Consider the following 17,274-nt stretch of genomic DNA (forward strand, 5'->3'; position numbering starts at 1 on the left):
GGGTGTGGAGGACTTGTTACTTGTGTGTTCACCGAGTGTTTCCCTTCCCTCTGTCTTGTTCCTAACGTTGTTTACCATTCCTGGGGAACTTCCTTGGGGGGTTCTCCCTGGCCCGGGCCGTTTATTTTTCCAGTCCTTTTTTCAACGGCCATCAGAGAGACCGCGGCTGCGGTTCTCTCCATTCCCAGCGGGAGCTTGCGGCTGCAGCTCCCGGCGCTACCCGCTGATTGCCTCGTCCCGTTACAACCCAAGCTTCCCCCGGGAGCCTCTTCTTGTGGCTCCTTCTCTCCCGTACCTGGCCGTTCTTTTTTTGAGTCAATTCCTTCCCGGGGTTTGCCGAGGCTTCTCTCTGCCCAAACGAGACTTGTCTCACGGCAGTAGCTTGGTTGATATATCCCCTCGAGAGCCAGCCATTGCGGCTCTCTTCTTTGTGGCTCTTGTCCGTTGGCTGTTGCTGGAGCCTCGCTGCCTTGCATTCCTGCCGCGACGGTTTTTCAGACGGCGGCTGCGGCTGCTCCCTACTGCTCTCTTGGTGGCGGCGATCTCTCCCTAGTCGCTCCCTGCCTTTTTTCTGCACCGCGATTTCGTTTATCGGCCCTGTGGCTGCAGATCGAGCTGGTGTTCCTCACTCCGCCATTGCTCCTTCTTCATTGTCCGCCATTTTCATTTGTTTTTTTCCCGCGCCTGCCTCAGGCGCCATTTTATTTGTCCCTTTCCCTCTCATGTACTAACTAATAGCAGGCTGCCAGGGCTCCTGTATGTGTGGGCAGTTAGGACCCTACAGATATACAAGGCTTCTTTTCCTGCTGCCTCTCAAGTCTGTGACTGTGATCTACGCTGTCTGCACTGTGCTGCTGTGCTGTCTCTTCAGGCTGTAACTGTGATCTAAACTGCTTTGAACTATACGTTGCTGTGGCTGTGTACTGAGACTATTCATACTGCGCACAAGTTGAACTGTACACTCTGACCCATCTGGGGCCGTGAGCTCAGACTGTGATAACCTGCATAAGCCTAAACTAGGCTGCATTATATTGACACTGATAACATAGTGCATTCTGCCCCCTCTGTGGCCGTGCACCAAGCCTGAAATATATCCTGTACATTCTGCCCCCTCTGTGGCCGTGTACCAAGCCTGAAATCCAGCCTGCATTATACTGACGCTGATACCATAGTGCATTCTGCCCCCTCTGTGGCCGTGCACTCAGCCATCTGCCAGTGCATTCTACCCCCTCTGTGGTCGTGTACTGTGCCTGTCCGGGTCTCTACATTCTGCCCCCTCTGTGGCCGTGTATTGCACCCATAGTGAATATAAAATGGCGGAACAGCCAGACATGTCTCAGACAGCCAAGCCACAACCATCTCAGGCAACTAAGATGAAGCATACCAAAGTACTAGCTAAAACCAAACACCTTTCCAGCCACAGCAAAACCAAGTGCCCACGCTATGCTTCTGTCCCGACAACCACCACAGCAGCTCAAGACCAGCTGACGGATATCTTTCACTCCCCCGCTGCTTCCTCAGATGAGGAGGGCTTCGCTGGCTTCCCTACTCAGCCAACACATCACCAGCCTCCTCCCACATTACCACCAAGAGCCGGTCCTACGTCACAGCCCACTGAGCCACCTACTCAGCCACAACCATCTGCTTCAACGGGGCTACAGCTGTCTCACGAGTTTCTTTCACAACTTCAGGGCATGCTGTCATTCTTTACACAGATGCAGTCACCTCAAGTCTCCACCATATCTCAACACACCATGGACCAATATGTAGGCCATGAGACAAATCCTTCCTGCTCCCCAAATCCCTTTGATGTAGCTAGAGGCAGATGTTGTGATGACACTTCATATGGTGAGGAGTCACCCTTTGCTGAGCATGTTGATGGGGATGAATGGAGTGACTCTTCAGAACATGAGGAGGATACATCGTATCGCTTGTTTAATGGCTCGGATTATCAACTTCTAGCTCGCAGGGTATTAACACTCTTGGTCTCCAAGCTGCGCCCTCCACTGCTGCTGCTCCAGCTATTAAAGGAGCCAGGGTCCTCAAATCCCCTGCACCCACTGAGCATTAGATCCCGGTGCCGGATCCCATCGCTAAGCTGGCTGCCGACGAATGGTCTCATCCACTCCAAACTCGCCGCTTCAAGAACCTGGCTGACAAACTTTACTCACTAGCCCCTGACTTTACCACCAAGCTGGCCGTTCCTGGCATAGACGAGCCCATCGCTAACCTAGTTTCGCGATCTCTTTTGCCTATGGAAGGAGAATCTCAACTCAAGGATGCTATGGAGCGAAAATTGGACTTCGCTCTCCGCAAAAATCATGAGGCCACTGCTTTCTCCATGCGGGCCTCCGCATCAGCATCCGTCTTCTCCAGGGCAGCTATGATGTGGCTGGATGATCTTCTAGAGGACCCTAACCCTGATCCTGCTTCTCTTAGAAGGTCACTCATAAAATTGCGCAAGACAGCGGCGTTTGTAGCGGATGCCACTTTGGATGCCACACAACTGGGGGCACGAGCCATGACGGCTCAGATAGTCGCTCGACGGACCCTCTGGCTTCGCCATTGGCAGGCTGATCCTACGTCCAGAGTGAATCTCTCTAGGGCACCTTACTCCAGATCTTTGCTCTTCGGCGAGGAAGCTCTAAAGGCAGTGCTGGTCGATCCCAAAGACGCTCACAAACCGGTTTTGGCCACTGTCAAGAACATCGACCATAGGCCTTTCAGGCGATTTCCCCCTTTCCGCACTAACCAGCCCTTTCGGGGAACGCGGCCAGGAGGACGAGGCTGCGACTTCCGATCCTATGACTCCAGTTCGTTCAGGGGAACCTGGAACCGTTGTTTCCACGGCAGAGGTCAGTACCAAGGGCACAGAGGTACCTCATCGTCCTCATATAGGGGTGGGTCTCGCCAACGCAAACAGTACTAGCGCACTACCTGTTGGTGGCAGACTGCTTAGGTTTGGAGACCAGTGGCTGCATCTGACTAAGGTCGCCTGGATCAGGGACCTTTTCTCCTTTGGCTATGCAATAGAGTTTTGGGCGACCCCACCAGACAAATTCCACCTATCCCCTTGCCCCAGGGCACAGGCCAGGCACAGCATCATGCAGACAGCTATACATCACCTCTTGGACATAGCGGCGATAGAGCCAGTCCCTACAATAGAGAGGTCGGAAGGGGTGTACTCCCTCCTATTTGCTGTGCCCAAACGAGATTCGTCATGGAGGGCGGTATTGGACCTCAAGTTCGTCAACCGTTTTGTAACATACCGCAGATTCAAAATGGAATCCCTTCACTCCATTACTGAGAGCCTGCAAGAAGGAGACTTCCTGGTTTCTATCGACCTAAAGGAAGCGTATCTCCATGTGCCCATTTGCATAGCCCACAGAAAGTACCTCCGTTTTGCTTTTGGCCACCAGCACTTTCAATATAGAGCAATGCCCTTTGGCCTCTCCTCTGCTCCGCGAGTGTTTACAAAGGTGCTTCTCACCTTAGTGGCTTACCTCCGGATCCAAGGGGTCCATCTCTATCCATATCTGGACGATATTCTAATACGGGCAAACTCTGAGGAGCTGGCTCGTCATCATTTAACGTTCACTCTCAATGTTTTACAGGCCTACGGCTGGCTTGTCAACTTCGAAAAAAGCCATCTTCAACCGATTCAATGCCTCCTACATCTCGGGGCAATGTTGGATACCCTGCAGGCGATGGGGTTTCTGTCTCCAGACCGCATAACTGCCATCACAAACATCGCGAGGTCTTTGATGCAACAAACAACCGCAGACGTCATGCTTCTAGCCAGGGTGCTCGGAATGTTCACCTCCACCATCCACATTGTGCCATGGGCTCGAGCACATTCTCGCCACCTTCAGTGGGCCTTGTTGCCTTTTCAACAGGACATTGCCAACTCCAATCATCGCATGGTTCCTCTGAGCCCCACACTGCGCCTTTCATTCCGCTGGTGGACGAGAGTTCAACATCTCTCCAGAGGCACTCCATTGAGAGAACCTCGCAGACCTGTTGTCACCACGGATGCCAGTCTCATCGGCTGGGGAGCACACTGCAACTCCCAGTACGTTCAGGGAGTTTGGTCCACAGCAGAACAGACTCAGAACATCAATTGGCTGGAGCTCAAGGTGGTCCACCTAGCTCTACTTCACTTTCAATCTCTGTTCCCTTTGGACCATGTCCTCATTCGAATGGACAACACGTGTGTAAAATCACATTTGAACAGACAAGGGGGCACCAGGTCCCGTCCTCTCCAGGACCTAGCTTCCCTCATCTTCGTCTGGGCAGAACAACATCTACACTCCCTAAAAGCAGAGCACCTCAGAGGGATTTGGAATGTGACAGCAGACTGGCTCAGCAGACAACAGGTCATTCCGGGAGAATGGAAACTTCATCCAGCCATTTTCCATCATCTCCAGTGTCGGTTTGGCGTCCTCTCAGTCGACCTGTTTGCTTCCAGTCGCAATTGCCAGCTTCCCAGGTACTTTGCCCGATACCTGGACTCAACAGCGGAAGCAGTGGATGCTCTGACAATACCGTGGCCAGACGGTCTCTTGTACGCCTTTCCTCCAATGCCATTGTTAGCCAAAACCTTGAGGAAGGCGCGAACCGAGAGGGCACAGCTGGTTCTGATAGCACCATTCTGGCCACGCCGACCGTGGTTCTCAGATCTTCTGGCAATGTCAATGATGGAGCCTTGGACACTTCCAGTCAGGCCAGACCTTCTATCCCAGGGTCCAGTATGGCACCAGGACCCTACTTGGCTCAATCTAAGAGCGTGGCATTTGAACGGGGACACTTGAGGTTAGCTGGCCTGTCTGACGCTGTGATTGATATTATTTTGGCCTCAAGAAGACCATCTACCACTCGTATTTATCAACATACTTGGGTGGCTTTCTCCAAGTGGTGCCAGTCCCACCACCACGATCCATCCCAGGCCACCATGCAACAGGTGCTGCAATATCTCCATAGCGGCATTATGATGGGACTCAGACCCAACACTTTACGTCGACATGCCTCAACTTTGTCATCTATTCTCTCGGTGTGTTCCTCTGGTGCGACTATCGCCTCACATCCGTTCATCAAACGTTTTTTGAGGGGAGTCGCCCTACGCTCTCCGGCTGTTGTCCATCGGTTTCCCTCATGGAGTTTGCCGAAAGTTCTGCAGGCTTTACAACGTTTGAACCCATCAGGACTGTGCCCTTACGTATGCTGACCTTCAAGGTCTTGTTCCTGATCGCAATCACATCTGCCAGACGCGTTTCGGAGTTGGGCACATTGTCGTCTGCTCGACACCTCTGCGTCTTCCATAAGGACTCTGTTGTGCTGAAGACTGATCCTTCCTTACGTCCCAAGGATGACTCAGTTTTCCATTGCAACCAGGACATTGTTTTGCCTTCATTTTGCCCAAATCCTACCCATCCTCTCAAGAAGGCTTGGCATTCGTTGGATGTTCGGAGGGCTCTCAAGACCTACCTGTCTAGGACCCAAGAGATTCGACAAACGGAGTCTCTGTTTGTATCCTTTCATCCAAGGTCTATGGGGCATAAAGTATCCAATTCTACCTTATCCCGTTGGTTAAGGGCATGTATTACTTTAGCATATGAGTCTCTGAAGCTGTCAGTTCCAGCTAGTATAACGGTGCATTCTACCAGGTCAGCGGCCACTTCGGCTGCCTTTGCCACCAATGCTCCTGTTGCCGATATTTGTAGGGCGGCAGTCTGGTCTACCCCACACTCATTTATAAGGCATTATAAAATTGATTGCTATGCCTGTGCTGACGCATCTTTCAGCAGACGAGTGTTGCAACAGGTTCTTAATAAGGATTAACATGTGGGTGGTCCCTCCCTGTATGGGCTGCTTTGGTACATCCCGTTGTGATGGCCCACCTCCTATGGAAAATGTACCATTGGTCTCACCTGAAAGGTGATTTTCATAGGAGTGGGCCATCATGACCCTCCCAGTTGGAGGAGGTATAGATTTATTACTAAGCTGTTATATTACTGTTACGCTATTGTATTTAACGTTATTAGTGAAGTCAAGACTTCTAGTTCTGTTATATCGCTATGTTAGAGTCATGTTATTGTGCATGTTACTATTATGTTATTTTCCTGCTGGCAGGCCTGTTGGCCTTGTTCTTGTATTTTAGATTTTCTCTATAGACTCGCTGCGAATGAACTGGAGAGTGGGAGGGGCCTGACGCCCCTAGTCTTGACTTCAAAGATATTCTTACCTTCGCACGATAGGTGGAGCTATTACCCGCAGTGATGGCCCACTCCTATGAAAATCACCTTTCAGGTGAGACCAATGGTACAATTTCCCCTAATCCATTTGCTCTCCTTATTGATAGTGTTGGAGAACCTGCACTCTTATCAGCACAATATCCCAGCTGGTGAGTTAGATCCATTCGACCCTTTCCTTACTCCTGAGTTGGAAGGAGAGTGGAACATAGGCTCCCTGACAGAGGAACGATCCTCTCATTGCCTCTTCAATGAGTCTTATTTTGCCCCTTTTATCCAGGGTTTTGGCACCTCTTGGCCTTAGTTCCAGTGCCACTGAGCAACCTCGAGCTCAGTTTAAGGGGGTGATTGTACTGTCTGAGCCTAAGTCCTCAGTTAAATCTATTCCTGTCCTTGGGCCATTTAAAACTATCACTAAGGCAGAACAGAATATGCAATTGCAATATAAAAAGTTGGTGTCTCTTGCTAATAAGTTTTACAATCTAGACCTAGAACTTACAGAACTACTGAAAATTCCAGCCATTGACTATCCAATCTCTGCTCTTGTGGCCGAGAACCTCCTCCCCAAAGATGGAGATTCTCAGCTCAGGGATCCCAATGAGAGGTATCTTGACTTTGCCCTATGCAGGGCGCATGAAGCTGCAGTTTTGACAATCCAAGCTTCCTGTTCTGCTCCAGTCTTCACCCATGTGCCCCTTGTTTGGTTGGATGACCTGATCAAGAACCCCAACCTAGAGATGTGAAGGGGAAAAAATTAGGGGGAATTTTTTTCCCAAAGCCTTTTTTGTTTTGTTTTTTGAAAAACTGGAAAAATTGGGGAAAAAGAAAAAATAGATTATGGAATCTTTTATTTTAGCATGATGAATAAAATGTTTCATTGAATCTTGGTCCCCCCCTTTTCCCCCCCTCAATTCTTTTTATGGGAATGGATGTTTTATGTCTGCTTGACACTGTGGAGGACTAGCTAGCAGAGACACAAACAATTTTCTTTGTTATTAATGTTGATGGTTTGTTTTTTAATTTTTTTTTGCCTGCTCCTCATAAACTGCCAAAACAAGAGGTTCCTTACAGTTCAGGTGTTCCTTACAGTTCAGGATCTTGTAGATCCATTTGTTACAAAAAATATTTTTTAAAAAAATATTCAATTTGTAATAACTGTTTGAATAAAATGTACTTTTAATATACCAAATATGATAATTTTATGCCAAACCAACTTGTACATAATTACATTTGATGTTCCTGAAGTAACAAAATGACTTTCAATCTGTACAAAGTGCTAATATTGCATTTTTTCCATTTTTCCAAAAATTTCCATTTTTTTTCTGGAAAAAAAATGAAAAGAAACCAATTTTTTCCCATGGCTTCAAAATTTCCAGAAACTTTACATCTCTATCCCAACCAGAACTTAGATTGAGTTTGCAAGTCCCTCCTGAAGATTTCCAGGGTGGCAGCATATGTGGCGGATTCTACACTAGATGCAACTCAGTTTGTAGATCGGTCTCTGGTGGCAGATGTGGTGGCCAGAAGGACCCTTTGGCTGAAATATTGGGAGGCAGACACTACCTCCAGGGTCAACCAGTCTATGCCTCCTTATTCTGGAGGGAAATTATTTGGAGAAGACGCCTTGAAGGACATGTTTGTGAAGCCAAAGACAAGAGGAAGGTGCTGGTCTCCTCTTGGAGAGATGACAGATGCTTCTCTGATCGCTTCTCCCCTTATCCATCGAGTCAGTCCGTTCAGAGCTCTCGTCCACCCCAGAGGTACAATGACTCCAGACCCAGCTGGGGCAACTGGAACAAGTCTAGATATTCTTTCAGATTCCAACAAGGAGCCAAGTTCTTGCCCTCCAACAAAGGAGGATGTACTCAGCATCCATGTAGACACTGGTTGGAGGCCACCTTCAACAATTCTTTCACACCTATCCGGCCTCGACAAATCAATGGGTCCTTTGAGAACTTGATTCTCCAGGAATACAAAATCGAATTCTGGTCCCAGCCAGTACCCCGATTCCTTCTCTCACAGGTGTCCAACTCTTTGGTGAAACAGGTGATTGTACAGAACGCTATTCCACACCTACTGTCCATGGTGGCCACAGAACCGATCCTTCCAGGAGAATTCTTCTACGGCATCTACACCATATTCTTTTTGGTGCTGAAGAAAGAACAGAATTCCTGGAGGGCTATGCTGGACCTCAGATTTCTAAACCAGTGGGGTTTTATTGTTTATTGCACACATACACATTTGGTGTATGTGCTTGGCTGAGGAGCCAATGGGGTGAAGCTACCATCTGTGGGATTATGACTGAACACCTCTAAGTCAAAATCCCCCCTAAACGTAACGATACCGCAGCGCTGAGGAGCCTCGGTTGGCCTCAGATAGCCGGGCCGTCCGGCTCAGTATGGAGAGCTGTCTGTCTCAGGAGCGGAGCCGGAAGGGGGTCAGCTCTCGCCCATAGTGCACCGCATGTTCATGGGGAACCCAGTACTAAATCATTCGTAGACGTCCTGATTCTGGGTCAGGGTTCTGTGCGTAGCAGAGCAGCTCCCTTGCTGTGATCTAAACCAGTGGGTTGTGCACAGGAAGTTCAGGATGGAAATCCTGATGTCAGTCAAGGAGGCTATTAATCCTCAAGACTTCTTACCATCGATAGACCTTAAGGAAGCCTATCTGTACATTCCCATCCACCCCAGTCATTGAAAATTTCTTCATTTTGCTTACAATCACCAACATTTCCAATTTCGAGCTCTACCCTTCAGCCTAGCCTCAGCACCGAGGGTATTCACAAAGGTTATGGTTGCCCTGGTGGCTCATGTTCACCTCCAAGACATCCATATTTACCCCTACCGAGACGATCTGCCTGTTCGCTCACCAACAAAGTCACAGGCCCTTCAAGATATCACAATCACCTTATCCAAACTCTAATCTCACGGCTTCCTGGTCAATCTCTGAAAAAGTCATCTGAACCCTACACAATGCCTGATTTATCTAGGAGTGCTTCTCAACACAATCAATGGGTCAATTACTCTTTCACCAGACAGGGCACAGTCCAACAAGATAGCAGCCCTCAAGTTGATGATGTCCAAAAGAGCAGACTTAATGTTTTTAGCAAGGATTCTAGGTCTAGTAGTATCAGCATCTCAAGTGATTCCATGGGCCAAACATCATGCATGGCCTCTTCAGTGGTTCTTTGTCCCGTTTCAATGCACCTTCACCCTCAGACAGCACATTCAGCTCCAACTCACTCCTGCATTGAGGGCGGTCATGACCTGGTGGACTCGGGGTCAGAACCTTCAGAAGGGTCTTCCCTTCATGGAACCATCCCGGACACCAGTAACTTCAGACACCAGCCTCGGTGGATGGGGAGCCCACTGCCTGGGCCACATAGTTCAGGGTTGTTGGTCTCCAACGGTACAAATGAAGAATATCAATTGGTTAAAGTTAAGAGCAGCACACTTTGCCCTACAATTCTTCGTTCCTTGTCTCAACCTATCCCACGTCCTCTTAAGGACCAACAACACTACTATAAAAGCAAATATCAACCAGGAAGGGGGGACAAGAACTGCAGGCAGAGGCCTCCCTGCTTCTGAATTGGGCAGAGATTCACCTTCAATCCCTGTCCACCAAACACATCAGTGGGACATCCAGTGTTCAGGCTGATTGGTTGAGTCGGCAACCAGTGAAACCAGGGAGTGGATGCTTCATATGAAGTTCTTGCTTCAGCATCACTTCAGGAGGCCCCTGGTAGATCTTTGTGTCACAAGACAACCATCAGCTAAAGAGATTATTCTCAAGTTTCCACTCCCCTAGTGCAGAAGGTCTGAATGCTTTCACCACACCTTGGCCCAGGGGACTGCTTTATGCTTTCCCTCCAATACCCATCCTACCACAGGTCCTGCAAACAATCAGGGAGAAAAGGGCTTGAGTTATCATGATAGCCCCTTTCTGGCCTCAATGCCCCTGGCTGTCAGAGATTCTGGCTCTGGCAACTTTTCCTCTGTGGCATCTTCCATGTCTTCCTGACATAATATCCCAGGGCCCTCTACTTCACCCAGACCCAGCTTGGCTCCAGCTAATTGTCTGGGTATTGAACGGAGACGTCTGTGAAGGTTTGGTCTTAACTCTGAGGTCATTGAAACCATCTTGGCCTCCAGACACCCATCTACTGTTCACGTTGATGCCTCAACTCCTGCTGGGAGGAAGAGCGGGATATAAATCCAGCCAACCAACCACTCTCTCACAGTGCTCCTCCAAGCAACTGTCTGCTCACAAGGCAAACATTTCCCATATTCTGGCCTTTTTCCAGGACAGCCTTAAGAAGGACCTTAGACCTAACTTCTTTTTATTTATTTATTTTATTTGTTTCATTTTTAAACCGCCCATAGCGAGTGGCTCTCTGGGCGGTGTACAAAAAGATTAAAATACAGAATATCACAATAGACTCAACCTACCAACAGACTTATATTGGAAATTGCTTTCTCCTACAGAAAGTGGAGGAAACAACCAGAGGATCAGCTATCCTGAACTTGATTCTAACCAATAGATTTGATAGATGAAGTGGCAATTACGGGAACTCTGGGGGAAAGTGACCACACCATACTTGAATTCTTGATTTTAACAGAAGCAAAAGCTGAGAGTAGCCATACGTGTACCCTGGACTTCAGGAAAGCTGATTTTAATAAACTCAGAACAATTGTAAGTACGGTTCCATGGCAAGTGACCCTAATGAGAAAAGGAGTCCAAGATAGGTGGGAGTTTCTAAAAAAGGAAATTCTAAAATCGCAATGGCAAGCAATTCCAACAAGGAAAAAAGGGGGAAACAGCAGAAGAAGCCAATGTGGCTTCACAGAAAGCTTAGAGATAACCTGAAAACAAAAAAGGACACATACAGGAAGTGGAAAGAAGGCCAGGCCACAAAGGAAGAGTGCCGGCAGATATTACAGAATTGCAGGGATGGCATCAGGAAGGCTAAAGCTGAGAATGAGCTGAGGTTAGCGAGGGATGCTAAAAGCAACAAAAAAGCTTTCTTCAGGTACGTCCATAGTAAAAGACAGAGAAAAGAAATGTTGGCACAGCTACTCAATGAGGATGGCAAAATGATAACAGATGACAAAGAAAAGGTAGAAGTGCTGAATTCCTACTTTGGCTCAGTCTTCTCCCAAAAAAGGGTCTATGACCCTCCCGGGAAACATGAAGTAGAAGGGGCAGGATTGGAGCTTGAGAAACGGTCAAGGAATACCTAATCACTTTGAATGAGTTCAAATCGGCAGGGCCTGATAAGCTGCATCCTAGAGTATTGAAGGAACTGGCTGAAGAACTCTCAGAACCACTTTCTATTATATTTGCGAAATCATGGCAGACTGGTGAAGTGCCAGATGACTGGAGGAAAGCTAATGTTGTCCCTATCTTCAAAAAGGAGGAACTGGGGAACTACAGACCAGTCAGCCTAACATCAATCCCTGGAAAAACTCTGGAGTAGATTATAAAGCAGTCAATCTGTAAGCACCAATGCAGTGATTACTAGAAGCCAACATGGATTTATGAAGAACAAATCCTGCCACACTAATCTTATCTCAGTTTTGATCGGGTAACCTTCCTTGTAGACAGTGGGAATGCTATAGTCATAATATATCTCGATTTCAGCAAAGCTTTTGACAAAGTGCCCCATGATATTCTGATTAGCAAGCTAGCTAAATGTGTGCTGGATGGAACAATTATCAGGTGAATCCACAGTTGGCTCCAGAATTGTACTCAAAGAGTGCTTATCAATGGTTCCTTCTCAAACTGGGCAGAGGTAATGAGTGGGGTACAACAGGGCTCAGTCCTGGGCCCAGTGCTGTTCAACATTTTTATTAATGACTTGGATGAGGAGGGTACAGAGTATGCTTATCAAATTTGCAGATGATACAAATTTGGGGGGGCACAGCTAATACCATGGAAGACAGAAATAAAGTTCAAAGGGACCTTGATAGCGTGGAACATTGGGCTGAAAACAACAGAATGAAATTCAACAGGGATAAATGCACTTAGGAAAAAGAAACCAAATGCACAGTTATAAGGTGGGGGATACCTGGCTCAGTAATACAACATGTGAGATGGATCTTGGAATTGTTGTTGGTCACAAGCTGAATATGAGCGAACACTGTGATGTGGCTGCAAAAAAAGCAAATGCTATATTAGGCTGCATTAACAGAAGTTTCCAAATCGCATGAAGTATTAAATCCTCCCTATTCAGCACTGGTTAGGCCTCATATTGAGTACTGGTCTAGTTTTCATCTCCGCACTTCAAGAAGGATGCAGCCAAACTGGAACAGGTTCAGAGGAGGGCAACAAGGCAGGAGACTGGAAACAAAGCCCTATGAGGAGAGACTGAAGACTGGGCATGTTTAACCTGGAGCAGGGAAGATTGAGGGAAGATATGATAGCACTCTTCAAGTACATGAAAGGTTGTCACACAGAGGAGGGCTGGGATCTCTTTTCGATCATCCCAGAGTGCAGGACACAGAATAATGGGCTCAAGTTGCAGGAAGCCAGATTTCGACTGAACATCAGGAAAACCTACCTAACTGTTAGAGCCATATGACAATGGAACCAATTACCTAGAGAGGTAGTGGGCTGTCTCTGATGCTGGAGGCATTCAAGAGGCAGCTGGACAACCATCTGTCGGGAATGCTTTGATTTGGATTCCTGCATTGAGCAAGGGGTTGGACTTGATGGCCTTATAGGCTCCCTCCAACTCTACTATTCTATGAAGACACAAGTTGCAGCACTTTCTTCACTTATTTCAGATCCGAGGTCTGCACCCCTAGCCATCCATCCGCTCCTGAGATGTTTTCTATTTGGGGCAACCTTAAAATGTCCACCTACTGTGCATAGATTTTTGTCCTGGGATTTGCATTAATAAGGTCCTGCATGCTTTGTAGAAGCCCCCTTTTGAATCCTTATCCACAATCTCGCTAAGGATGCTATCTTTGGAAGTCAGTTTCCTCATGGCCATTGCATCTGCCTGTGGAGTTTGTGAACTGAATGCCCTTTCGGTGGCCAAACACGTTTGCATTTTTCATAAAGATAAGGTCGTTCTCCAAACAAATCCTGTATACCTGAAGTGTTTACAAAATTTCACACAGAGCAAGAGCTAATTCTGCCAACTTTTTGCTCAGCTCTATCCCATCCCTTAGAAAGCGCTTGACATTCTTTGGATGTCAGATGGGCATTGAGGTCTATATTGCCAGGACTAAGAACATTACGCTAACTGATACACTTTTTTTATCCTTCCACCTAGCCTCACTGGGATGGAGAGTAACTTCTTCCACTCTCTCGAGATGGATTAGAGCATGCATAGCTCTCGCCTAAGAGGGGCTAAGACTTCCATTCCCTGATAGAATCTCGGCCCACTCTACTAGAGCTGCAGCCACCTTGGCAGCTCTTTTAACTGTTTCCATGGAGGAAATTTGCAAGGCAGCAACAAATAAGGAAGTGGGCCTTTTGTCTATAGCTGTTATTTCTCCTTTAACCTGTTCGAGCTCAGCAAGGAAACAAACTGAAGGAGTGCATTATGGGAGCTGCCTGCTTCTGTCAAAGTTGCCTTTCGAGCCTGTTACCACAAAGTGGCGCCAAAACCCAGTCTGATGAGTTTCTTTGCAGCAACACAGAACTACCATTCAGGTAGGGAACCAACTGTTCTATTTATTCATACTCTCTGCCTGCCTCCTGTGCCTTAACTAGTTATTGATCCGTAAAAGGACCTCTCCTCTTGTTCTGTGACTGCTAAGTCTTTGGTGAGATACTTTGTCAAAACTTTTTGAAATTCTAAGTACACAATGTCAGCTGGCTCTCAAAGAACTCTAAAATACTGGTACTGCTTCAGCAAGACTTGTTATTCTATATACTTGGTAACAATGCTTTCTATCAGTTTGCCTGGAACAGATGTTAAGTTAACTGGCCTGTCATTTCCAGGATGCCCCATGGATCCCTTTTTTAAAAATAGTGTTACATTGGTTACTTCCAGTGCTCAGGTATAGAGGCTGATCTTTGGGACATGTTACATATTTTTATTAGAAGATGAGCAATTTTACATTTCAGTTCTTAAGAACACATGGGTTGATGCAGTCTGGACCTAGCGATTTGTCTGTTTTTATTTTGTCAATAAGGCTTAAAATTTAATCTCTTGGTATCACTATTTACCTCAGTTCCTCAGACTCCCTTCCTGTGAAAGTTTGTTCAATCACAGGGATCTGCCTATATCTTCCACTGTGAAGACAGAGGTAAATAATTCATTCAGTTTATCTGCAATCTCCTTATCCTCCTGTAGCACACTTTTGACTCCCTTATCATCCAAAGGTCCAACTGCCTCTTTGGCCAGTCTCCTGCTGCTAAAGTATTTAAAGATTTTTTTTTTGTTGCTCTCTGTTTTTAGCCATGTGCTCCTCAGATTACTTTTAGCACCCCTTATTGTCTGCTTCCATTTCTTTTGCCAAAGTTTGCATTTATTTTTGTTCTCATCTGGACAAGACTTCCATTTTCTGAAGAAAGCTTTGGTGTCTCTTTGAATCTGCTGGGATATTCTTGGCCTTGGTGGTACCTTTCTTGATTTGGGGTATGATGTTTAGTTGAACTTGTAATATTATGGTTTTAAATAGCTCCCAAGTATTTCTCTGCAATCTCTTATCTGTTCAAAGTCGGACTAATATATATGAAACTCTTATAATTAAGTGCAGACTGATTCCTAAAGTCTTTAAGGCTGTTCCTATACCTTGCAAAACAGAGTATTAAAAATAAAGTTAGAGTGAGTCCTTTTGTTAACTGAACATCATCTTCAGACTATTGACTTTTCATCATTTTATTATTCCTTAAATTGAAATCATGATCTTCCAGAAGACTTTTTTGAATTGTCTTTTGGTGTGATGAGGAAAACATTTACTCCTTTGATATTCCAAACTATGTATACATTTGTGCCTGGGGATTGTATTGTTCACTATATATTATATTACTCCCTGTATAATTCATCTAGGTTTTTGAAAGATTCCTCAGTTTCCTTTTTGGACAATATAAAAAAAAATTGTTGGGAGATAAATATGTCACATATAATGTTTCAGTAGTTCTAGCAGTTCAACAGATCAGACAAAAACTTACATCACACAATGGGATCCAATGTGCTAGAGATCATCTATGCTAAAATGTTAACCTGGTTGTTTGTAGTTTTGTGATGGCCAATGGTTTTAAGCAAATAAATTTGACAGACTATCCTTTGTAGCTGGTCTGGGGAAATATTTAGTGGTAAGGGATGTGGGTTGGTGGGAAAGAATTAGACTTCTCAATCACTACTTTTTCTGTAAAATGTGTGTTAACTTTTGTTGGTCTCCTTATTCCACAAAGTCTTAAATTACTTTAATGGTGAAGTTGAAGGTAATTGCTGTATACAGCTGCACTTTGCTGTATCGAAGAGTACTTACTTCTGAAATACTTATTTGTGAGAACGTGGCCTTTTCCTCAGAACCTTGGTCCTCTATAAGAGATTTCTTATTGAAAACAACACTACGGCATTTGTACTAGATCATGCCAGATGGAGAATTATCATTTAAGGGATCCTCTTCGGGACTTAATTGTCCTTGATTCATCTTATGTGGCAAGAGTAGGATATGAACTTGCGTGTATTGTGGGGAAAGGGTAACTTTATTTCTGACTCCTGCAGAACTACTACAGTATGCCTTGACTTGTACTTAATCATCTCTATCAGATGTAAAAATGCAAATTACCTCTTCACTTTTTATGTGGCCCTGTGAAGAATGGAATATATTCTCTTTTACCATACTTGAACTGGAAAAAAGTTATGGTGAACATATATTTAATTGCTACTTTTTAAATGGTGTTCAGTTATCTTGTGATTGATCCAGTAGGAAATGAAATGGATAGAGGAGTCAGCAATTCTTTTGTAGAAAGGAAATTGAGGCTATAATGTGGGACTGAATCCCACATAATATAATACATATGGGACGATGGGATTTAGGTAAAGGTAAAGGTGTCCCTGCACTAATAGTGTGAGTCGTTTCCGACTCTTAGGGTTACGTCTTGCGACATTTACTAGGCAGACCGTATATATGGGGTGGGATTGCCAGTTCCGTCCCCGGCCTTTCTTTACCCCCTAGCATATGCCGGGTACTCATTTTACCGACCACGGATGGATGGATGGCTGAGTGGACCTCGACCCCTTTTACCGGGGATTCAACTTCCTCCTTTCGTTGGAATCGAACTCTGGCCATGAGCAGAACTTCGGCTGCGTTACCACCGCTTACCACTCTGTGCCACGGAGGATTTACTTGAATAGAAACTGTAAAAATGTATTGTCATTTGACATTTGAAAAAGTAAAGTAAATAAGATCCCAGTCTGCTGTGTTCCAAGAAAATCCAGCTGATGAAATACACTTCTTCTTTTTTTTACTTAGACCAGCAATCACCTTCTTGGACCAAAGCCATTCCCTCTGGACAGATTGTTAGCAATAGTATATAGCATTGTTGACAGCAGAGTTGCTCCGTCTGCAAATATATTCTCTCAGGTGAGTTAAGTTATCAGTGTAAGTTTCCAAACACCATTCTACTGAGTTCTCTTTGCAATATAATTCTAAGCTTGGATTGTTTCTCATGTTGTGCCCTAATTAACTACTCACAAAAGTTATTTCAAATGTGGAATGAGAAATTGAGTATGTGCCAGCAGCTGAAACTTCCAAAGGTTCAGGTTCTGTTTTCCCCCTTTTGCCAGTTTTGAATTCCGAATGTTAGCAATCCCTTCTACAACGTTTTTAAACCCAAAATTTAACCAAGCATCTATTGTGTTCATGTTGATATGTAACATCTATGTCTGTGCTACATGCAGCAGCTGTTCATTATTCAAATGTAATAGGCATTATTAGTTAAGAAGCTAAATATTTGTGGTGGGAGTGTCAAATGTTTTGCAGATTTTGGGCATCTGTGATTAAGGAGATTGAACAGATAACCCAATGAAAAATCACATTGACACCACAATTAGCAATAT

The 17,274-nt window shown here is 45.7% G+C and overlaps 1 protein-coding gene across 3 annotated transcripts in view; it reads left to right on the forward strand.

Moving 5' to 3' along the window:
* Positions 1-17,274, forward strand: part of ORC5 (origin recognition complex subunit 5) — a 143,178-nt gene that overhangs the window by 45,728 nt on the left and 80,176 nt on the right. For all 3 annotated transcript variants that reach the window (XM_061640443.1, XM_061640445.1, XM_061640444.1), the window contains exon 13: positions 16,688-16,798. In XM_061640443.1, coding sequence (XP_061496427.1) covers positions 16,688-16,798 — 111 coding nt within the window. The remainder of the gene's footprint in view (positions 1-16,687; positions 16,799-17,274) is intronic.

Source organism: Rhineura floridana, chromosome 8 (genome assembly GCF_030035675.1).
Source record: "Rhineura floridana isolate rRhiFlo1 chromosome 8, rRhiFlo1.hap2, whole genome shotgun sequence".
Classification (NCBI taxonomy): domain Eukaryota; kingdom Metazoa; phylum Chordata; class Lepidosauria; order Squamata; family Rhineuridae; genus Rhineura; species Rhineura floridana.